General features: G+C 42.0%; 1 protein-coding gene across 4 annotated transcripts in view; it reads right to left on the reverse strand.

Annotated features, from left to right (window-relative positions):
- atxn3 (ataxin 3) overlaps positions 1-21,357 on the reverse strand; it is a 38,679-nt gene extending 17,322 nt beyond the window's left edge. The window contains exons 1-8 of one of the 4 annotated variants that reach the window (XM_078234259.1): positions 21,303-21,351; positions 13,633-13,797; positions 13,176-13,220; positions 10,526-10,611; positions 10,217-10,283; positions 7,375-7,462; positions 3,774-3,912; positions 3,233-3,402 (exon numbers count right to left, since the gene is read on the reverse strand). In XM_078234259.1, coding sequence (XP_078090385.1) covers positions 3,233-3,402; positions 3,774-3,912; positions 7,375-7,462; positions 10,217-10,283; positions 10,526-10,611; positions 13,176-13,220; positions 13,633-13,797; positions 21,303-21,326 — 784 coding nt within the window. In that variant the 5' untranslated portion in view covers positions 21,327-21,351. Of the gene's footprint in view, positions 1-3,232; positions 3,403-3,773; positions 3,913-7,374; positions 7,463-10,216; positions 10,284-10,525; positions 10,612-13,175; positions 13,221-13,632; positions 13,798-19,459; positions 19,538-21,302 lie in introns of those variants that run through there. The other 3 variants (XM_078234261.1, XM_078234262.1, XM_078234260.1) reach the window with 3 other exon arrangements.
- Positions 21,358-23,812: the final 2,455 nt, after the last annotated feature.

A 23,812-nucleotide genomic window follows, 5' to 3' on the forward strand; every position in this document is an offset into this window, starting at 1 on the left:
AGTGGATGCCTGTTTAAGAAAGCCAGGGCAGATACGACAGGCAAATAGCATCCTCTGTTTTGCACAATTGTATAATTCTATTGCCCAACTAACAAATTTACTGGAATTCCTGATTTTTAAACTTCTGGCAGTCCAATTATGGAGGCAGGGTTATGTCAAAAGAAAAATTTCACTATGTTACGTTTCAGCACTCAACTAAATGTCAAATCCGATTTGACAATTATATAGATGATTCCTCATAGAACCATTGTGCGATATACCTCATTGATTTCTCTTACTGGATTGATTTCATTGCATTAATCTGGAAAAACCTTTTACGTGGTCATAATTACACTTCAACAGTGTGATTAGATCAAAACTACTTTATTCTACTTTTTAAAGAAACTATAAATATCTGCAGTTAACTAAGATTTTCTAAAACTACAAACAAAGATAAACATAAAAACATAGTTTTCATGTTTTATTTCTGAATCAGTTATAGAACAGAACAGTAATGAAATCTCTCTCCCTTTCGAGACTGTATGTACATACGGTATACAGTACAGCTTTGCTCTCATTCCAGCCATGCAGGGGATGTGATGACTATCACCTTCTTTTGTACATTTCTGTGTCAAAGGATAAAAACTATTTTAATCTACTGCTAGTCCAAATAACACATAGTAACTGTAGAAATATAGCAATATAAAATGTATTCTAACTGAAAATGAAATAAAACAGAACTGTAGCAATTTACTATTTAGCTTGCTTTTCACAGAAAGGGCATCAAATCATTTAGATCAATACGAGATGTTGAAGAGGAACTGAAGCAGATGGAAAAATACAGCAAAACATTAATGCATTGTCACAGTTTTCCCTCTACATTCTTTGGCTGCTGTGAACTGAGTATATCACAGCTAAAACAAAAAAGAGAAAAGGACACCTGTATTTAAAGCAGTTCTCATGATCTCAGGACGTCCTAAAGCACTTTACAAACAATGATGTACTTTTAAAGTGTCGTCACTACGATAATGTAGAAAACACAAAGCCAATTTTGCATATAACCACCTCCCACAAAAAGACAATAAAACAAATGACCAGAGCACCTGTTTCAGGTGATGGTAGAGGGATAAATTTTGGCCAAAACGCTGGGTGAACTCCCCAACTCGTCTCTTGATTTGCAACTTTCTGCGTCGGAAGTGACAGTGCTACTACTGAGCTGAGGGAGACATCTACAAAATGTAGAAACTAACTCTGCAGGCTGAGAATTGACAAAATAGCAGCAAAATGTTTCCTGTTGTGTTGCTAAGTGTCCCCCAACCCCCAATTGCTCTCCACAATCACCCATGTGTACCTTCCCTGGAAAATAAAGCTACCTCATTAGTGCTACTACTGTTGCCAACTATTGCCAGCTATATGACAGTGGCCTGCAGTGATGAGTTTCTCTGTGTACCTCTGGTAAAGTGATTGGCCTCCGCTTCCCCATTATTGGGAAGCGTTGAGATCGGGAATTAACCATGCAGGAATCTGAGATGCAAATCTTTCATTGCCTCATTTCTTTGTGCAATATATTAAGTTTCATGGGCTTGTGCAATGAAGCCACTGTAGATAGGGTGTCCACCATTTGTGCCTTCCTTTACAAATTGACGTAGAATCATACAACCAAAAGAGAAAATGCTGGAAAATCTCAGCAGGTCTGGCAGCATCTGTAAGGAGAGAAAAGAGCTGACGTTTCGAGTCCAGATGACCCTTTGTCAAAGCTGATAAAAGGTCGTCTGGACTCGAAACATCAGCTCTTTTCTCTCCTTACAGATGCTGCCAGACCTGCTGAGATTTTCCAGCATTTTCTCTTTTGGTTTCAGATACCAGCATCTGCAGCAATTTGCATTTTTAAAAACTAGAATCAGAATCATAGAATCCCGACAGTACAGAAGGAGGCCATTCAGCCCATCGGGCCTGCACCAACAATCCCACCCAGACCCTAACACCATAACCCCAAGCATTTACCCTGCTCATCCCTCTGACACTAAGGGGCAATTTTATAGTCTAATGCATTCTACATATTTGTAAATCTTTTCCCAGTTTGCAATATTAATTGCTCCAAACTGAGGCACACTGACATAACTGTGCCTTACCCTGGTCCCAGCTTTTAATAACTTCAATGCCAAGCTGAATGCTATTCCCAATATGAACGAGTGCTTTTAGAGGCACACATTCCTCCCAATGGACAATAATTCTACAGCTATCATTTCATATTAATGCGACAGGTTCTCCTTGTTGGATTGGCAGTATATTTGTACAATTAAAAATTACTTGAGTTGGTATTGAGGTGGGCAAGATCTGAAACAGGCACAAATGTACAGTGTGCATGTGAAAAACAGTGTATGAACAAGAATGCTGACAACAATCCAGATATGTTGAATGGCAGACAGATTAAGTTATTGTAAAGCCTGATTCAACAGTACCGCAAGAGAAATCTGTGTCTTATCTATCAGCTCCAATCGCAAGGTCGCCAGTACTGGAATACTTAATTTGACAAAGGAAACAGTCCAGTTAAGTTGCAGGGAAACCATTACGAGAGCAGGAAGGAATCTAGGGGATGGCATGGCAATTTTCCTGCTCAATTCATGGACCAACTCCAACAGATAAGTGCAGTGGTTTCATGAGCAGAGCAGACATGCATCACATTGCTCCGACTGAGATTTCAGCTTTACATCCAAGTTGAAACAAAGTATAAAGTGAGGAAAGGTTATCCACCCGAAACATTTAATCTTTTTCTCTCTCCAAAGATGCTGCCTGACCTGCTGAGTATTTCCTGTTTTTATTTCAGCTTTCCAGCTTCCGCAGTATTTTGCTTTAATATAATACACATACTCATCATTACAGGCAATGTATTTTCTCAAAGCATCACAAAAAGCTACCATACTTTTTAAACCGAATAATGTTGGTTTAAAGTTTTCTTATTGCAAGATGAATAAGTTATTTTTAGTACGATTAAGTTATCGTTAAGTACTTTTGGTTAAACAGTGGTGAATCAGATTCTAAATGTTCCCTATTATAATTTCAATAATAACAACAGCAGCAAAAATAGCTAACACTGCACAGGCTAAAATCTGTAGGATCTTACTCTGAAAATAAGGATCTGAAATCTAAGCTCCAGATTAACTTGTACTCGGACAAAGGTTCAGTGTTTGTCATTTTAAGGGCAGTTCTTTTAACAGAGCAGCTACTTTCTCAGCAGAGCACCAAGCCTCACCTTGCATGCTGAGGTGAATCGCTCTTCGCAGATCCGCTTCTTCATCTTCTGTCTCCATGTGCTGGCGGCTTAACGTCAACGCCCGCTGCAGATTTTCATCATCTTCATCCAGAGCATTTGTAATTGATTTGGACATATCGATTGCTTGTTCCCAGTCATTGTTCTGTACCCTATAAAACACAATTTTAAAAATACATTAAAGGACAGAATGTGTCAAAATACATTAAAGGAGAGAACCCAAGTTGTTCTTACTTGGGTATTACATTCCAAATACTGTTAATCTGATCGAGGACATTTTTTCTCCCTCATTTAGTCTATTTTTGTACTTAGCTGCTATAAGGCATTTAAAACCACATTTTGTTCCCTGGAACATTTCTGAGCTTATCTGGGGAAATGGGTCCTGTAGTACTTGGGCGTGATGCCCCTCAGGAGTCAGAATTTTACATAGCAAAACAGGCCAAGAAATGATAGGCACCAGGTGTAGGTTGTTTTACAACAGAAAGGAAAAAAAAAGATTTTGAGCAATTTTAGTCCTCAGTACCTCTGACCAAATTCTGTTCGCTGATTTGCCTCCTCGCCAATTAGCTTTGGCCTCTCTCGTTGCACCACTTTCATCCTTTTTAGTAACTCATCAGCTTCGCATTCTGGCAGTTCTCCTCTCACTACAAATATCGAATAACCTGGAGAAATTATGCAATTAATCAACCAACCTGGGCTTGATAAATAGAGGCATAGAGTACAAAAGCCAGGAAGTTAAGTTAAACCAAGATAAAAGCACTAGTTTGGTCTCAGTTGGAGCAGTGTGTAATTCTAAGGTAAAGTTTATTTATTAGTCACAAGTAAGGCTTACATTAACACTGCAATGAAGTTACTGTGAAATTCCCCTAGTCGCCAGTCTGGTGCCTGTTCGGGTCAATGCACCTAACCTTCACGTCTTTCAGACTGTGGGAGGAAACCCATGCAGACACAGGGAGAACATGCAAACTCCACACAGACAGTGACCCAAGCCGGGAATCGAACCCAGGTCCCTGGTGCTGTGAAGCAGCAGTGCTAGCCATTGTGCTACCATGCTGCCTGGACATCAAGCTTCAGAGAAGACAAGGAAGATTTGGAGAGAGTACAGACACATTTGCTAGATTGGTTCTGGAGATGATAGATTAATTGCGTGGAAAGATTGGAGAAGCCGGGGTCGTTCTCCTTGGAGCAGAAAAGGCCAAGAGTAGACCTGGTAGTGTTGATCAAAACCGTGAAGAGCTTGGAAAGAATAAATAAAGAGAAACTGTTTCCAATGGCCAAAGGGTCAATTATGAGAGGACAAAGATTTAAGCTTCGAACTAGTGATGGTACGAGCAAAACAACTTATTTTTAACACAAGTGATCAGGATTTGGAATACACTGCCTGGTAGGTTGGTGGATACAGGTTCAACAGTGGTCTTCAAATGGAAATTGCATGGATCTGAGGAAAGAACATGGGAGTGGAACTAACTGGCTTGCTCGTCAAAAGAGCCGGCTCAGACCCGATCAGTACATGACCTCCTCCTGTGCTATACTATTCTTTCATTTGATGAAATTAAACAAGATATACTTTTTACCACAAACCCTTGGTTACCTACCTTAAATGAGATTATTCTGACTTAAACACAAGCCTCTCCTCAAATAAACAACCAGGTAAAATCAACTGTGACGCTACATTACCAACTGTGACATTGAGCCACCTAAAAGACCTAACTGGTTAAGATCAAGGACCTCCTCCCTTTTGGGCCAGTGGGCTGGATGCTTACAGTACAATGACTAAATGGGCCACATTTGATCAACCAGAATCATGATTAAATACAATGTCCTAAACAACCATATTATTTCTGCTAAAACATGTGCGCATTTGTAGAAAAACTGTCTACAAAATCCAAGCCCCATGCATTAAAAATCCAATTGCCCACCATCCCTAACCTTCCCCCCTCTATCCTGACACTTCAATACAGGAACTCTAACATTAAAAATCAGAGTCCACAGAGTACAAATAATCTATCTCTGTATGTTAGAAATTTGCAATAAACAAAGCAGATGCCACCTCGGCTCACCATTATCTACTCTTGATCATAAGGTTGTGGGTTTGAACCCACATGAGGCTCGGAGATCAGAAGCTCGCAGCAATGCCGTGACATGGAAGTGTTGCACTGGGGGAGGTGCCAATCCATGGGTGGGACAGTAAACTGAGATTTTCCTGCTCAGGGTGACATTTCTGCACTTTTGAGGAAGAATTCTGGCCTCAGGTCGCTGTCTGTGTGGAGTTTGTACATTCTCCCCGTGTCTGCGTGGGTTTCCTCCGGGTGCTCCGGTTTCCTCCCACAGTCCAAAGATGTGCGGGTTAGGTTGATTGGCCATGCTAAATTGACCCTCGTGTTAGTGGGATTAGCCAGGTAAATATGTGGCATTGTGGGAATAGGGCATGGGCGGGATTGTGGTCGGTGCAGACTTGATGGGCCGAATGACGACCTTCTGCACTGTAGAGATTCTCATAGGCACTTGCCACGTTATCTGACCAACATTCCTTCCTCAACCAACACCACTAGCAATGATTAACTGATAATTCAATTTACTAGTTTGTGGAATGTTGCTGACACAGAACAAATGCTGCATGTGCCTCTGCCAAACACTCGCTGACTTTAGGAAATTTGAGATCGAGATTAATTGTAATAGTATTTTCCATGATCCTGCCTGCTCTGTAAATTATAATAAATAAGCAAAAGAAAATGAAAAATGTCATTATGGGCAGCACGGTGGCACTGCTGCCTCACAGCGCCAGGGACCCAGGTTCGATTCCCTGCTTGGGTCATTGTCTGTGTGGAGTTTGCGCGTTCTCCCCATGTCTGCATGGGTTTCCTCCGGGTCCTCCGGTTTTCTCCCACAGTCTGACAGATGTGCCTGTTAGATGCATTGACCAGAACAGGCACCACAGTGTGGCGACTAGGTGAATATCGCAGTAACTTTATTGCAATGTTAATGTAAGCTTGTGACTAATAAATAAACTTTAACTTTTAGATGCACTATTCTAAGGTCAAGACTGGAATATTTTACTGGGACATAGTAGAAGGACCTTTGTCACATACCCAAATAACTGTTCTGGAATTGCTTGATACTGACAGAGTACCTAAAATGGAAAGTTTTCTATATGTTGGCATAAAAATCCTTCATCTCCAAAGCTGGGCAGGTTAGGTGGAGATTGGCCATTCTAAATTGCCCCTTAGTGTCAAGATGTGTAGGTTAAATGGATTAACCATGGGAAATAGGGTGGAGGAGGAGGCGGCCTGGGGAAGATGTTCTATCAGAGAATCGGTGCCGACGTGATGGGCTGAATGGCCTCTTCCACACTGTAGGAATTTTATAATCGCAATGATCACTGAATTCATAGCCAAAGAGCTAGAGCAAAAGTAAAAAAGAATGGATTTTATTCATTGATATTCTAATTTACTTTGTAATGAGACTGTAGAATTATGTTTGATCCCGAGAAGTTGGTTCTTTTTTAAAAAAATGATATAACTCGAGCCAGCAAACTGGGATCTCCACCTTCAAAAGCTCTGATTCAGATTACAATTACAATGTACTCTGCTACTGATGCACGTTCCTGCCTGTTTATTTTTATGGCCAATTTCTTTCCCACCTCACTTCCAAAAGAGTTAACTCCTTGCTGGGTTATGGCTGCACAGCCACAAATCACTGTACAGTAGCTTGCTTAAAGTGGCCAGTCTCTTACATGCAATGCTAAATGGCAAAGTGTTCGCAGGCCATTTGATCGTGAAGGTATCACAGAAGGTTTTACGTTTAGAGTAGGTGACTTCTATAATGCAACTTGAAGAACACTCTTTCCCTCCAGCTTAAGATATCGTACTCTTAAGAATCAAAACATCTATTTGGTGCTGTGTGTGTCCCGAAATGCAAATCTTTCAGTCCTCATTTCCAATGTAAGACCTGTGAGCTACCAATAATCTCCATCAACTCTGAAAGAACACCTGGAGGCTTTATTGTCTATAAAACTGCACCTTAGAATCATCAGAGAACTTTCCCCATTTATCTTACCTAATTAGTTAGGATTTTATTTTTCATTAATAATGAACTAAGTTGTTAGGATATTAATCAAGGGATACCTTCTTGCTGTAACTGAGCCAAGAAGAGGGCGAGGTAAGTGTCGGAGATCAACTCTGGACCCGTCAATAAAGAATTCAGGTTAAACCACTGGACAGAAAAAAGAAAGCACAAGTTATGCATTCCATCTATGAAATGTGCATTGGAAAGATTCATTCTGTGCTGTAGCCATTTTGTGACAACATTCGCATTCACTTGTTTTTCAAGTACATCCGAACTTCTTTGCTTATTCATTATCTCCTGTCAGAAAATATGAGGAAGAGTGTCACCTAGTGGACAAGCTCTGGTTAAACAGCCTGTTGTTATCATTTCCAGGTTTAGGAAAGTTAAAGGAAACCACGACACCACAGCGATCAAGGCCGAGGTTGTTAACTCAGCAGCGGGGACCGAACCGGAAATCTTCCTAATCTGAATGGCGCAAGGGTCCAAAACGCATTAAATCTACCAGCTGAGGTTGTGGAGGCAGGAAATTTAACTTTATCCAGATATTTTAATAGGTCGTGTTTTTTTGCGCAAAACGTCAATTTTTCCAATTCATAAATGTAGCCCTGCAAACATCATGGAACTATAATCACAGTGTAAAGTTAGGCTCTCTTACATTTAATGACTCGTATTTATGAAGCACCTTTAACACAGAAAAACATCCCATGCTGCTTCACAGTGATGCTGGGCCAAAGAAGGATCGACCAAAGGAGCGGTCAATGGAAAATGAAATGGAAACGTTTAGGAAGGGCAGATGACAACATCTCAGCAGCTGAAGGCTTAGTTGTTAATTCTGGGGGGGGAGAAAGGAAGAGAGAGAACGGGTATTAAGCATGGAGAGAGTTGATGGTGTATGGCTGCAGAAACGTGGTGATGGAAGGCCATGAAGGAGCTTAAACAGGAGGATGAGAATTGTGAATTTGAGACAGTCAACACAGGTCAGCAGCAACATGGATAATTGGGTAAGTGAAACTTGGTACAGAATGTCAACTTAAACGTGAATGGGGGGGTGGTTATGATCGGTGTTTGCAGGTGTGGTAAAAAGAGAGGACAATATAGACAGGCTGGTCAGATGGGCAGAAGAGTAGCAAATTAAATTTAACCCTGAAAAGGGTGAGGTGATGCATTTTGGGAGGACTTAACAAGGCAAGGGAATACACAACGCATGGTAGGACATGCGGAAGTACAGAGGGCCAGAGGAACCTTGGGGTCCCTGAAGGCAGCAGGATAGGTAGCTTAGGTGATTAACAAGGTATATGGGATACTTACCTCTATTGGCCAAGGTGTAGAATATAAGAGCAGGGTTGTTATGATGGAGCTGTATAAAATGCTGTTTAGGCCACAGCTAGAGCACTGTGTGCAGTTCTGGTCAATCAGGATGTGATTGCACTGGGAAGGGTTGCAGAGGAGATTCACCAGGATGTTGCCTGGGCTGGAATGTTTCAGCTGTTCAGAGAGGCTGGTTAGGCTGCAATAGTTTTCCTTAGAAAGAAGGCGGGGGGACCAGATTGAGGTGTACACAATTAAGGAACATAAAAAGAGTAGATAGGAAGAAACCTTTTCCCTTAGCAGAGGGGTCAATAACTAGGGGGCACAGATCTAAGTAAGGGGCAGAAGATTTAGAGGGATTTGAGGAAAAGCTTTTTCACCCAGAGGGTCGTGGGAATCTGGAACTCACTGCCTCCAAGAGTGATAGAGGCAGAAACCCTCACAACATTTAAGAAGCATTCAGATGAGTGCTTGAAATACCATAGCATACAAGGCTATGGACCAAGTCTGGTAAATGGGTTTAGAGTAGATTGGTGCTCAAAGGCCAGCACAGACATGATGGACCGAAGGGCATCTTTCTGTGCTGTAAAATTCTATGGCTCTTTGACTCTGACAGGATTGAGGAGGAAATGTTCGGATCAGCTGCAGCTAACCAGGGGAGTATAGGGCTGGAGGTTCTGCTTGATCAGTTAAGCTGCTGACATTGGAAACAGTTTAGTTCAACATTAAACAATGGTCTGGGAGGAAAACAATGGCTTTAGTCACCCCAGTGTTTAGCTGTAGGGAGCCTCAGCTCATTCAAGCCTAGATGTCTGATTTCACTGAGGCAGTGGAGGAGCTGAAACAGGCACTGGAAAGTTACAGCTGGGTGTCATCAACACATACATGGAAGTTAATCCCATGTCAGAAGATGACGTCACCAAGAGACAGTACGCAGACGAGGGAGAGGAAGTGGCCAAGTTCGGACCAAGAGGTCCTGATGCAAAGGCTGGAGGAGAAGCTATTGCTGGGAATGCTCTGGCTACAATAACACAGGTATGAATGGGAGCAAGTAACAGCAGTCCCATTGAGCTGGACAGAGGGATGATGATGATGCAGTCAACAGTACCAAAAGGCTGCCGAGAGGTCGACCAGGGATAATGCACAATGGTCACTGTCAGACAACATGATTTGTGACTTTGGTTAGGGCCATTTTGTTGCTGTGGGAAAAGAAGAATCCCGATCCCAGTCGGAAAAGGCACCAGCGACTGAACCGTAAAAATAATGCAACCAATTGTGTAGCAATAGTTTTAAAATGAGTTCTTGAAAAGCAAACCAAATCTGTTGTGGACTTTCTTTTTCTCTCCAGGTGAAGCTATTTTTAAAAAATGAGAAACGCTGAAACAGAAAAAAAAAATGCAACTAAGGAGCCGTACAGCAAATCTAACAAACTGAATCGGTGGAGTGCAGCAGGGTAATTTTTAAGGTTGAATAGAGAGGTGAAACGACTGTGGGAAATGGGGGAAAGATTTTGCAAATGGAATGCTGCAAGTCTTTTGTGGAGATGAGGTTCAGAATTCCATTGCAGCTCTTTAATGTTAAAGAGTGAACTACCTGATTTCCTAATTTTCGCACTGTAAACCAATGTTCTTTGTAGTTGCATATAAAAGCCCTTTCAATTCTGTGGAAACAACAAACATGTAGAGATAGACCTTAAACCATTTTGCAAGGAATTTGTTGAAAAATAATCAATTTTATTTCCAAAATGCCAACTTCCAAATAAAATGGCTATCACATATTTGTGACTGAGCATAGATTGATAAACTAAATCCAAAATCTGAAAATTAAAACTGAGATCCACAATAAAAAAAATTAATCTTAAAATACTGAGAACACACTGTATTTATATATAATGCGTCTTACACTGGATCAATCCTTAATCGCTGATATTCTGGGCTGTTGAAGAGGGTAATCTCTAAACACCAAACACTCAAGGCAGTACTAATCACCTGTAGAAATAAAATTGCTTTGAAAGCTCTTTGGATTTTACAACAATACAGTAGAACCCACTTAAAATACGTAATTTGAAAAGCAACATCTGGTTTTAACACATGCAAAAGTCTGTGCACTAACTGTAAGACATGCTTCATCAAGGGGCTATTACTTTCATTTTCTTGCAATGTATTACTTCTTCCTTCCCTCAACCAATTAGGAGTTCGTGATGTGGCGGTGCCGGCGTTGGACTGGGGTGGGCACAGTAAGAAGTGTCACAACACCAGGTTAAAGTCCGACAGATTTATTTGGAATCACGAGCTTTCGGAGCGCTGCTCCTTCATCAGGTGATCATCACTCACCTGATGAAGGAGCAGCGCTCCGAAAGTTTGAGATACCAAATAAACCTGCTGGACTTTAACCTGGTGTTGTGAGGCTTCTTTTTAGGAGTTGAGTATTTGCAGTTATTTTCCCAATGGAAATAACCAGGGTGCAATGGATTGTTTCTACTTGGGCTGTAGTTCTTTATATTATCTTGTGCAACTACTCTATTGTATACAGTGTAACGAACAGGGAATTGCATTTTTAAAAACTCAATGTTCGCACAAAACGTTTGTTAACGGTCCCACAAAGTGTCATGTAATTTTCACATCATGTTTACAATACTCGGCAAAATTCCCTTTTGCAAGCTTGCAATAACAAAATCAGAATAAAAGTGGGCCATTCAGTCCCTGAAGCCCGTCTGCTATTCAATCAGATTATGGTTGATCTGACATTCCTTGACACCCTTACTGTGAATCGGTGGCTTGATCATTTCTGTTGATCCAACATTCACACCATTGGTGGGTGTGGTGGGGAGGAGGAAAGAATTCTAGATTGCCTTTAGCCTGTGTGTGAAAAAGTACTTTGTGATTTCACTCCAAAATGGTGTAACTCCTTGTTCTGGATTCCCTCACCCGAGGTAAATGGCTTATGTATCTAACTTACGGAATTATTTTACTATATTTAGGGTGATCTTAAATTGAGTCCTCTTCTCTATCAATTTTTTTCATGTCTTATTGATCAAAGAATATTAACATGGCAAGATCCAACTTAATCCACAAAGAGGAGGAGGGAGCTGGGGAGGGGGAAATTATTCTAAAGATTGGATGCCTTCTGGAGTATTATTTGATTGCTTTAGGAAATCCGGACAGGAATTCCCCAAATTTCCCATTCCTCCATCAATTGTAGTTCCCCGCCCATTCAACATGCTTTGGCAATAGAGGGATTGTTCAGAGCTTTCTATCTTGTACTGAGTTGTCCATGTTAGTAAATTTGCAATGACAAAAGAAACTGATCAGAAAGGGTGAGGGTAGCTTTTGCAATTAGTTTTCAGAATTTTGCACAGGTTATCAACTGACACTGAGAGCTGGCAACTAACCAATTCAGGAATGATTTTCCAGCTGATTTTCCCATCTTTTGGCACTATTCTAAAGCAATATGTCTATAACAGGAAATTCAGTGAAATGAGATGGGGAAGAACAAGCATTTGCTCTATCACTGCACGATGATGATGGTGCTATATTGCCAATATATTGTACTATTCAAACATTCAGCTCCTTCATTAACAATCTAATCTGGCGATTCATCTGGCAAAGAGAATAAACACAAAAATGAACTAAAATTTATTTAGCTTCTGCCTCCATCTTAAGTTATTTTAATTGACAAATTATATAAAATGTTAATGCATAATAGCTAAGGAGATGGAGTGCATTTTTCTGATCATACTTGGTTATGGCCAAGTTTGGCTAATGTCCATTTCTCACTCCCAAAAATATGCATGTACATTAAAGTACATTTGAGAGCAATGCTTTTGCAATTATCAATGGGGCAATCAGGCACATAACTGAAAATGCCAAAACTGCTATTTATTTAATCACTACCTTCAAATATTGCCTCCCCACAGGACAAGTGCATTCTCTTGATTTCCTCAGAAGCTAACATTGTTAATTTGAGAGTTGTTGTGGCGTCGAGGCAACCTTGAAAATTACTGGTAGCCTCTTCATGCCTACCATCATTCGCAATCACATCCAATTTCAGCTGTAGTATTACCCCTCCCCCACCCCCTTCAATTCTCTGATGGTTATCCTCCTTTAGATTAGCCATCAGCTGTGTTAATGGTAGAGGTACTTTGGCACTGATAACTAGGGGCAGGAATTCAAATATCCTGAAAATTCCAATCGTGCACATTTTCCTATACTAAAAACAGTGTATGCTGATGGTATGTAGATGAAATAGTTGCAGAACTGACTTACAAACAACATGGAGAAAATGACTGAGAAAGCCAGATTAGAAATTAAAATGAGAAGTAAAAAGCAAAGGATGACAGTGTAGATGAGCAATGGGAAAAGAACAAATCAAACTATCCAATTAAATGTCGCCTGCTATGTCTACTATGACTTGATTGTCTTATTTAACAACTCCAAGGGTAAAGAAAAAATAATCGGTTCATATCACTTTCGAAGGAGGGGAGAGGGCAAGAAAAAATAAAAAGTTTATTGCTAGATACAATGGATTTATAGGCTTAAATTCAGACACTTACTTGAATTGAAAAGAATCCACTATCATCCATGTTTCCCGAAGGTTGCTACATTGAGAGAAAAAAATTAAAGATGATGGGATAATGTTCATGGTACACAGACAAAGCATCTGAAGGGCTGCATAATTTCAAAGGGCAATTAAAAGCACCGAAACTGGGATGGCATTTTACTGATAAACAGGTTAACATCAAGGTGCTTTTTACATCTATGTGAATTAACTAGAGGGCCGACGAGGTATTTGTTTAATAACTTTCCTTCAACCTGCCACCTCCAACGTTGCAGCACCCCCTCAGTACTGCAGTGAAGTGTCAGCTTACATTATGTGCTCAGGTCTCCAGAGCAGGACGGGAATGCAGGACGTTCTGACTAGAGGGGAGAGTGCTACCACTGAGTCATGGTGTTTGGTCTGTAGACAGCAGCATCACTGAAATTGATATTGCGTTAAATTGCAGTTTTTACCTGTAAAAATATTCTATATTCCTCTGTGGTAGTTCCTCCCTCTGCCATTCTTTCTCGCTCCTCGTCATCCAACTGCTGTGCAATTGTAGAGAGGTCTATAGGGCTAAAGTATTCTCCCTGCAACAAATTGTTGAGGCAATGCTGAGCACAGAGGGATCCTTCTTGCTATGGAATTAAGCAGAGCAAAGCCCATCAGATTTTCATATAAACTGCCTGAGACAGATTTCTTGCTTTGTTGGGTAAATCTGACAATACTGCACAAAAATACTTTCTTTTTAAGCAATAAAAAGTAATCTTCAAGTTTTAATTAAACTCTGCAATGGGATCATGCATATTGTAATTTAGGTTTCTTACCAACAGGGATTCAATTTCAACTTTCATAGAATCCCTACCGTACAGGAGGCGGCTATTCGGCCCATTGAGTCTGCACCAACCACAATCCCACCCAGGCCCTATTTCCGTAACCTCACACATTTACCCTGCTAATCCCGACACTAGGGTCAATTTATCATAACCAATCAACCTAACCCGCACATCTTTGGACTGTGGGAGGAAACCGGAGCACCGGAGGAAACCCATGCAGACACGGGAAGAACGTGCAAACTCCACACAGACAGTCATCCGAGGCTGGAATTGAACCCGGATCCCTGGTGTTGTGAGGCAGTAGTGCTAACCACTATGCCACCCCTCATAGACACGTTTTGTATTTTCAATGGCCTAAGCTTGACTTTCATGTACAAAATGTCTGGAAAAGCAGACCGCAAAATGAACAATGACTTCTTATACTTTTCGGGTATGTGCCAGAAATAATACAGGATACCATCATTGTATGCTCAAATTATATTTAGGGAAACAGTAGCACAATGTTAATGTCACTGGATTAGTAATCCAGAGGTCTGGACTAACGCTCCTGTTGGACTTTAACCTGGTGTTGTGAGACTTCTTACTGTGCTAACGCTCCAGAGACAGGAGTTCAAATCCCACCACAGCAGCTGGTGGAACTAAACTTCAATTAATAACAAACCTGGAATAAAAAGGTTAGTCTTTGTAATGATGGTCACAAAGTTACCGGATTATTTTTTTTAAAACCCATCTGGTTCACCAATTATCTTTAGGGAAGGAAACCTGCCGTCTTTACTTGGGCGAACTTCACGTGTGATTGCAGGCCCACAGCTGATTTTTAACTACTCTCTGAAATGGCCAAACAAGTCTCTCAGTTCTGTCAAACCACTTCAGAGAAGTCAAAAATGCTGGATGGACCACCTGGCACAGGAAATGACAGAAGATGCAACCTGCAATCACCTCCTTGTTAACAGCTAGAAACTTGTACCAAAGATGTGCGGGTTAGGTTGATTGGCCAGGTTAAAAATTGCCCCTTAGAGTCCTGAGATGCGTAAGTTAGAAGGATTAGCGGGTAAATATGTGGGGGTAGGGCCTGGGAGGGATTGTGGTCGGTGCAGACTCGATGGGCCGAATGGCCTCCTTCTGCACTGTAGGGTTTCTATGATGATTAACAGAGCTGTCCCACAGACTAGTAAAGCAAAAGCCTCACACTCATGAACCATACCTTTCAGCTAGTGTCCCAGACACCACCAACACTATCCCTGTGTTGCCCTGACCTACAGGCAGGCCAGACCCACTAGAGGTTTACAGTCAGGAAGGAGTAACCCTGCGAGTCCCAAAGTTGAGTCTAGATCCCATGAAGTCTCATGGTATCAGGTCAAACATCCTGCTAAATACCATTTGCAGTTCTCCTTCAATCAATGAATCACTACTCCTCCATGTGGAACACCACTTGGAAAAAGCACTGAGAGTAGCAAGGCCGCAGAATGTATTCTGGCTGAGCGACTTCATTATCCATCACCAAAAGTGGCTTGGTAGCACCATAAGTGAGAGAACTGGCCAAGCCCTGAAGGACATGTCTGCCATACTGGGCCTGCATCATGTTAGAAAGAAACCATGAGGAAAAATCCTACTTGATCTCACCCAGAGCAATCCACTGTTGCAGATGTACAGCTGTGACTGTACTGGCAAGTGAACACCACACAAAAAGAAATGTAGTGCTGCATCCAGTTCTGGATGCTACACTTTAGGAAAGATGCAAAGACATTAGATAAAATGTAGAAAAGATCCACAAAAATATTTCGGGGGTGAGGAACATAGATAGAGGGGCACAGTGGCAAGTATTGGTGCCTCACACTGCCAGCAACCTGGGCTCAATTCTGGCCTTGGGTCACTGTCTGTGTGGAGTTTGCACGTTCTCCCCGTGTCTGCGTGGGTTTCCTCCCGTTTTCTGCCACAGTCCATATGCAGGTTAGGTGGATCAGCCATGATAAATTGCCCCTTCGTGTCCCATGATGTGTACATTAGGTGGATTAGCCATGGTAAATGCACAGAGTAACGGAGATAGGGCAGGAGGGCCTGGGTAAGATGCTGAGTCAATGCAGATTCAATGGGCTGAATGGCCTTCTTCTGCACTGTAGGAATTCTATGATTCAATGATAGATTGGAGAAATTAGGACTGTTTTCCGTGGAAAGGAGATTGAGGAGATTTGATAGAGATGTTCAAAACCATGAGGACAAAGCAGATAGGGAGAAACTATTGCCACTGGCATAAGGATCGAGAATGAGATGGCACAGATTTAGGATAATTAGCAAAAGAATCGACAAAGCAACTTTTTCATGAAGTGATGGGTAAAGATCTGGAATGCAGGATAATTAAGGAAAGCCAGCACGGATTCATTAACGGAATTCACTAATTTGCTGGAGTGTTTTTGAGGAGGAAACAGAAAAAGTTGATAAGGGCAATGCTGTTGATGCGGTGTACATGGATTTTCAAAAGGCATTTGATACAATGCCATGCCACAGACTTGGAAGCAAAATTCTAGCTCATGGAATAAAAGGGAAAGTCGGCACTTGATATGAAATTGACCGAGTGACAGAAAACAGGAAATAATGATAAATGGTTGTTTTTTTGGATTGGAGGGAGGTTTGTAGTGGAGTTCCCTAGGGATGAGTGTTGGGACCCTTGCTCTTCCTGATTTATATTAGTGACCTAGATTGTGGTGTTCAGGGCATGATTTCAAAACTTGATGATACAAAGATTGCAAACATTGCCAACAGTGTTGAGGATAATCTTGAACTTCAAAAAGATATAGACATGTTGGTGGATTGGGCAGACACGTGGTAATGAAGTTCAATGCAGAGAAGTGTAAGGTGCTTAATTTTGGCAGGAAGAATATCAACAGTACAAAATAAAGGAAGAAACTAAAGGAAGTGGAAGAGACACATCTAGGTATATATGTACGTATGTACAGAAGACATTGAAGATAGCAAGGCTTATTGAAAGAGCAGTTAATAAAGCATATAGTATCTTAGGCTTTATTAATAGGGACATTGGGTACAAGAGTAAGGAGATCACGTTGAACTTGTATAAGGCACTTGTTATGCCTCACCTGGAGAACTGTGTCCAGTTCTGGGTGCCATACTTGAGGAAGGATGTGAAGACATTGGAATGAGTTGGTAAAGGAGATTCACAAGCATGATTCCAGGGATAAAGAACTGTCGCCTATGGGGATTGGAAAGGTTGGGACTGTTTCCCTTGGAGAAAAGACTGAGAGGAGACTTAATAGAGGTATTCAAGGTCCTGAGGGGTATGGATAGGGTGAATAGTGAGAAACTGTTTCCACTCAAGAGAGTATCAAGAACAAGAGGACACATTCAAAATAATGGCCAAGGAGTAAAAGTGATGGGAGGAAACAGAGGGTGGTTTGAGTGTGGAAAGAACTTCTGGACGGTGGTGTAGGCAGGTTCAATTGAGGTATTCAAGAGAATTGGATTGTAATGTGGTAAGAAAGAATGTGCAAAGTTACAGGAATAAGGCATGAGAGGGGGACTAGGTAGAATACTCTTTCAGAGAGTCAGTGCAAACTCAATGGGCCAAATGGCTTCTTTCTGCATTGTAAAGATTCTGTGAAGCCTACTTCACATCACAATGATGTGATTTCCTGAAATATATACAAAATTCACTTTTGAAAGTTATTAAATTTGCTTCCCTTCTACGCAATGCACTCTAAATTTTTACAAACTGCTTCATAAAATAGTCTCTTCACCTCTCCTCTGGATCTTTTGCCATTTATGTTAAATCTGTGCCCCCTGGTTATTGATCCTTCTGTCACCGAAAACAGGTAACCTCGAAAGGAAAGGTTTGTTCATTTAGTGGAATTTCAGTGCTCAATCAAAAAGAAGTGGCCAAAAAAGCATAGCAATTATTTTAAAAGCCTCTTTTTTTTTTTAAACAACCTGTATTTTGAAACAATTTCTTGACGTACAGTAAGAGTTGCATAACTTGTCGGACAAAGTTAAAACCCACATCAAACATATTGTATAGACACAAATCAAAATGTAATTTACAAAATTAGAAACCCAGGTGTGTTAATCTTTCAAAATTTTCATGACTCTGGAAAAGGCCGAGCAGATCAGAAAACCGCAAATGTAACACTTCCAATTAAAGTAGGGAGCAGAAAACTACATGTCAGTTTGCCCAACACCTGTTATTGACAAAAAGCTAAAATCCATTATTAAGAAGGTAGTGGCAGGACAATTAGAAAATCATAATACAACCAGGCAGAGTCAACATGGTTTTGAGAAAGAATTGTGTTAGACAAATTTATTAGAATTCTTTGAGTATGTTGACAAGGTGGATAAAGTCAACCAGTAGGCGTAGTGCATCTGAATTTCCAAAAAACATTTGATAAGTTGCCTCATAAAAAGTTGCTGCATAAAATAGGAGTTTATGGTGTTGGGTTGATGTACTAACATGGACAGAGAATTAGCTAACAGAAAATAGAGTTGGGGAGAATGTGGGGTTATCCACTTGGCAGGAAGAATAGAAAAACAGATTATTTAAATGGAGAAACTTCAAAATGCTGCAGTACAGATGGATCTGGGTGTCCTTGTACATAAATCATGAAATGTTAGCATGCCAGTACAACAAGTAATTAGAAAGACTATTAGTGTTGGCTTTTATTACAAGGGAGATGGAGTATAAAAGTAGAAAAGTGTTGCTACAAGCTGTACATTGCACTGGAGAGACCACACCTAGAGTACAATTTTGGTTTCCTTACTTAATTGCAAGCAGTTCAGAGAAAGTTCACTGAAGATTAGCTAGGTTGATTCCTGGGATGAAGGGGCTTTTTAAAAAAAATCAGGAAAGGTTGTGCCTATACTCATTGGAGTCCAGAAGTAAAGGTGACCTTATTGAAACATCTAAATTAGGAGTGGGTTTGACAGGCTGGATGTTGAGATTTCCTGGAGGAAATCTAGAATTAGGGGCAGTTTAAAAATAAGGGGTCTCTCATTTAAAACTGAGACAAGGAGAATTTTTTTCTCTTGAGTGTTGAGAGTCTTTGGAATTCTCACAGTAGTGGAGGGAGAGTCTTTGATTATATTCAAGGCAGAGTTAAACAGACTTCTGATCCACAAGAGTCAAGGGTTATGAGGGAAAAGCAGGAAAGTGGAGTTAAGGCGACAATCAGATCAGCCATGATCATCTCGAGTGGCAGAGCAGGCTCGAGGAGCTGAAGGCCTACTCTTGCTATTGCTTAAGCACTGATATAGAAATGGATAAAACAGAACTTACTGTATAAACACTAACATGAGTAATGATGTGCATTTGTAGGGGATTTGCCCACAAACTTAACCAGTTTATCTACTGTATTGTTGTGCACAAGAGTCAAAGACTTACACAAGCCTTAATTACCAGATATAATGGCAGATTTAGATGTTTCAAAAAAATCATAACTAGGAATAGTAGGCAATTTAGCACCTTGAGTGTGTTCCTCCACTTAGTATGATCATGGCTGATCTAATTCAGCTTCAGCTCCAATGTCCTGTTTGTTCACCATAACCCTTCAAACCCTAACTAATTAAAAATCTGTCCACCTCTTAAGCGGTTATTGGATAGGCACATGGAGCACACCAGGATGGTAGGGAGTGGGATAGCTTGATCTTGGTTTCAGATGAAGGTCGGCACAACATCGTGGGCCGAAGGGCCTGTTCTGTGCTGTACTGTTCTATGTTCTCTTCCTTAAATTTACTCAATGTCTCAGCATCCACCACCCTCTGGGGTAATGAATTCCACAGACTCACCACCCTTTGAGAGAAGTAATTTCTCCTCATCTCTTGCTTTAAATCTGCCATCCTTTATCCTAAAACTATGGCCTCTTATTCTAGATTCACTTACAAACGCAAACATCCTCGCCACATCTATTTTAACAATCCCCCTTATGATCTTGTACACCTCAATCAGATCTCCTCTCATTCTTCCAAACTCCAGGGAGTGTAGGTCTAAACTGCTCAATCTCTCTTCACAAAACAAACCCCTCATCTCTGGAATCAATCTAATGAACCTCCTCTGAACCACCTCCAATGCAACTACATCTCTCCTCAAGTAAGGGGACCAAAACTGTACACAATATTCCAAGTGCATCTCACTAATGCTTTGTACAGTAGCAGCTACACTTCACTACTTTTGTATTCCATTCTTTCTGCAATTCATACATGAGGACACCCAGATCCCTCTGCACTGAAGCACTCGGAGGTTTCTCTCCGTTTGGATAATAATTTGCCTTTATATCTTTCTTAACAAAAAGCAACAACCACTATAAACTAGTAACTATGACATTTTACATGGAATCAAGTCAAAGTGTTATCTCCAAATGAAATAGTTATATAGAGTAGTTGTAATTCATCCTCCATTTTACATTATCTTATTTTTGCATTTTGATTAAAATTCCAATGTCCACATCTGTATGGGAAACTATACATGCAAGTTTGTCACTGTAATCACACAGTACTTTACTGTAACGAGCATCAATCCTAACTATTCGAAAGTCTATCAAAAAGACAACTGAACTTCCACACTTTAGTACATCAATAATCAACTTCATGAAGTAACACTTTCCTAATAGCAGCAAATTTACCAAGTATTATAGTACAATCACAACAAGACAATTGTGCTTCGATATGGCACAGTAGCACTTTTCCGGCTAAACGTCCAACTTTTCCACGCTCAAATGGTGTCCCGTACGTCGCGTTTGCGAGTCACACAAAATGCAGTAATTAAAGCTGCACTGGACAAAAGCGGCATGCTCCAGAAAAATCCTAGGTGTGTTGGACCAGAAAGGGGAAGTCAGAGACTGTTTTAACCCTGATTTACTCAACCCTTCGACGAACTGAAAAGATCAATTCGGGAGGATTTACGAACATCACCGGCTAACTTTGAGCACTCCTCTGCTGTCTGGTAGAATGTTTGGGGGGGGGGGGGGGGACGGGGGACGTCTGCAGCTTTCTCTTCAGATGTGGGGGCGGGGGACATTAATCGCACCTCGACCGCCAGAGCTGCGACATACCCCCGTGGGCAAACTGAATTCAATGTGATTATTGTGCCGGAGCTGAGCTATGGGCGGGGTGGTGGGGGAGAGGAAATGCAGCTGCCAGGGCTGCGAACCCTGTGGCGCTGGCGGCCAACGGGCTGTGTGTGAAGTACCCCGCCCCGGAAGGTGAAGGAAAGGGGAAAGGAAGGTTTGAAGCAACTCGACATCAGTCGGCACGGGGCCTCTCTCCCGCCGCCACGGCCATTTTAAACCGCAGTCGCCGCTTCCACCTACTTTCTCGTGAAATATCGCCTCCATGATGGATACTGGACCATCATCCTGTGCGCCGTGACCCCCACCGCCGCCGGGGGTCAAAGCCGCGAACCAATCACCGGCCGGGACGCTACACGCATGCGGGCGCCGTGCCGGCGACGTAAACAGTCGGAGCAGCGGGCGGTTGCTCCCTGAGGGACACCGAGTGCCGTCAGAGCGGGAGGGCTGCCCCTCTCTGTGTGGAGACTTATTTACCGTTAACGTTTATGTATGTGTCACAAGTAGGCTTACATTAACACTGCAATGAAGTTAGAACATAGTACAGCACAGAACAGGTCCTTCGGCCCACGATGTTGTGCTGAGCTTTATCTGAAACCAAGATCAAGCTATCCCACTCCCTATCATCCTGGTGTGCTCCATGTGCCTATCCAATAACCACTTAAATGTTCCTAAAGTGTCTGACTCCACTATCACTGCAGGCAGTCCATTCCACACCCCAACCACTCTCTGCGTAAAGAACCTACCTCTGATATCCTTCCTATATCTCCCACCATGAACCCTATAGTTATGCCCCCTTGTAATAGCTCCATCCACCCGAGGAAATAGTCTTTGAACGTTCACTCTATCTATCCCCTTCATCATTTTATAAACGTCTATTAAGTCTCCCCTCAGCCTCCTCCGCTCCAGAGAGAACAGCCCTAGCTCCCTCAACCTTTCCTCATAAGACCTACCCTCCAAACCAGACAGCATCCTGGTAAATCTCCTCTGCACTCTTTCCAGCGCTTCCACATCCTTCTTATAGTGAGGTGACCAGAACTGCACACAATATTCCAAATGTGGTCTCACCAAGGTCCTGTACAGTTGCAGCATAACCCCACGGCTCTTAAACTCCAACCCCCTGTTAATAAAAGCTAACACACTATAGGCCTTCTTCACAGCTCTATCCACTTGAGTGGCAACCTTTAGAGATCTGTGGTTATGGACCCCAAGATCTCTCTGTTCCTCCACAGCCTTCAGAACCCTACCTTGACCCTGTAATCCACATTTAAATTAGTCCTACCAAAATGAATCACCTCACATTTATCAGGGTTAAACTCCATTTGCCATTTTTCAGCCCAGCTTTGCATCCTATCTATGTCTCTTTGCAGCCTACAACAGCCCTCCACCTCATCCACTAATCTTGGTGTCAACAGCAAATTTACTGATATACCCTTCAGCCCCCTCCTCTAAGTCATTAATAAAAATGTTACTGTGAAAATCCCCTCGTGGCCACACTCCGGCCCCTGTTCGGGTACACTGAGGGGGAGAATTTAGCATAGCCCACCCAATTGCACCTAACCCAGCACATCTTTCAGATGGTGGGAGGACGGACACCAGCGCACCCGGAGGAAACCCACACAGAAATGGGTGCCTTGGTCTTTGCTAATTAGCCACCTCCGTGTCTGCGGATCCTATTCAGGATGGCGGGCGGGTTCCTGAGCTTGTGGCCCCCACAGTAATATCCTGCTTGGTGCCCCACCCCACCACAGGAGGTAGACACTGCTCAGGCACCCAGAGGAAACCTACACAAACACTGGGAGAGAACGTACAGACTCAGCATACACAGGACTGGCCCAAGCTGGGAATCGAATCCGTGTCACTGGTGTTGTGAGGCAGCAGTGCTAACCACTTTGCAACTGTGCCACCCTATTTGTGGGGCTCTGGAATTTCCTCAATCCTGTTAACATTGTCACCACAATGCCAATTGTACATTGACTATTCTTTCCACCCCCCAACTCCCCCAGTTCTTTTGCCCAGGCAGGAATGTTCACAAATCCTCCACTTGCAAGCACGGATTTTTCTTTCATTCACGGAATGCTGGTATTCCAACATTTATTGCCCACTCTAATTGCCCCTTGAGAAGGTGGTGGTGACCATAAGAGGTGGTGGTTGGGAGAAATCAGATGGCTGAGAGTGATGAAGGAAGGGGTAGAAATAGGAAGATAAGAGAATTGGAGGGATAAGATGAGAAGAGATGGGGTAGAAGTATAGCCACATTCAGGAGCAGAAATAGGCTATGCAGCCCATCGAGTGTGCTTCGCCATTCAATGAGATCATGACCGGTGGGTTGCCTTCTTGAATTGCTAGTTCCTGTGGTGCAAATGCACCCACAATGCTGTTATAGGAAGAGAATTCCCAGATTTTGACCCCAAAGCAAAAGTCTGCAGACGTTGCTTGCAAATCTGCAAAAAGAATATGCTGGACATACTCACAGCTCAGGCATTATAGATTAGCAAATAGGAGACATGAGTAGAGATAATAGTAATGTCTCATTGTTAGAATGTGGCTATAATTCTACCCCATTTCTTATCTTGCCCCTCCATTTATTTTCCATTTCTACCCCCCTCCATTCCATCACTGTCAACCATCTGATCACTCCCAACTGCTGCTCCTCCCACCCCGCATCTTCCCAATTAAGGGATCTGCTGGGACCTCATCTTTTCAAAAGGGGGCATAAATATTATAGCTATTAGATAGGCAAATCACTTAGG

Source organism: Mustelus asterias, chromosome 18 (genome assembly GCF_964213995.1).
Source record: "Mustelus asterias chromosome 18, sMusAst1.hap1.1, whole genome shotgun sequence".
NCBI lineage: Eukaryota > Metazoa > Chordata > Chondrichthyes > Carcharhiniformes > Triakidae > Mustelus > Mustelus asterias.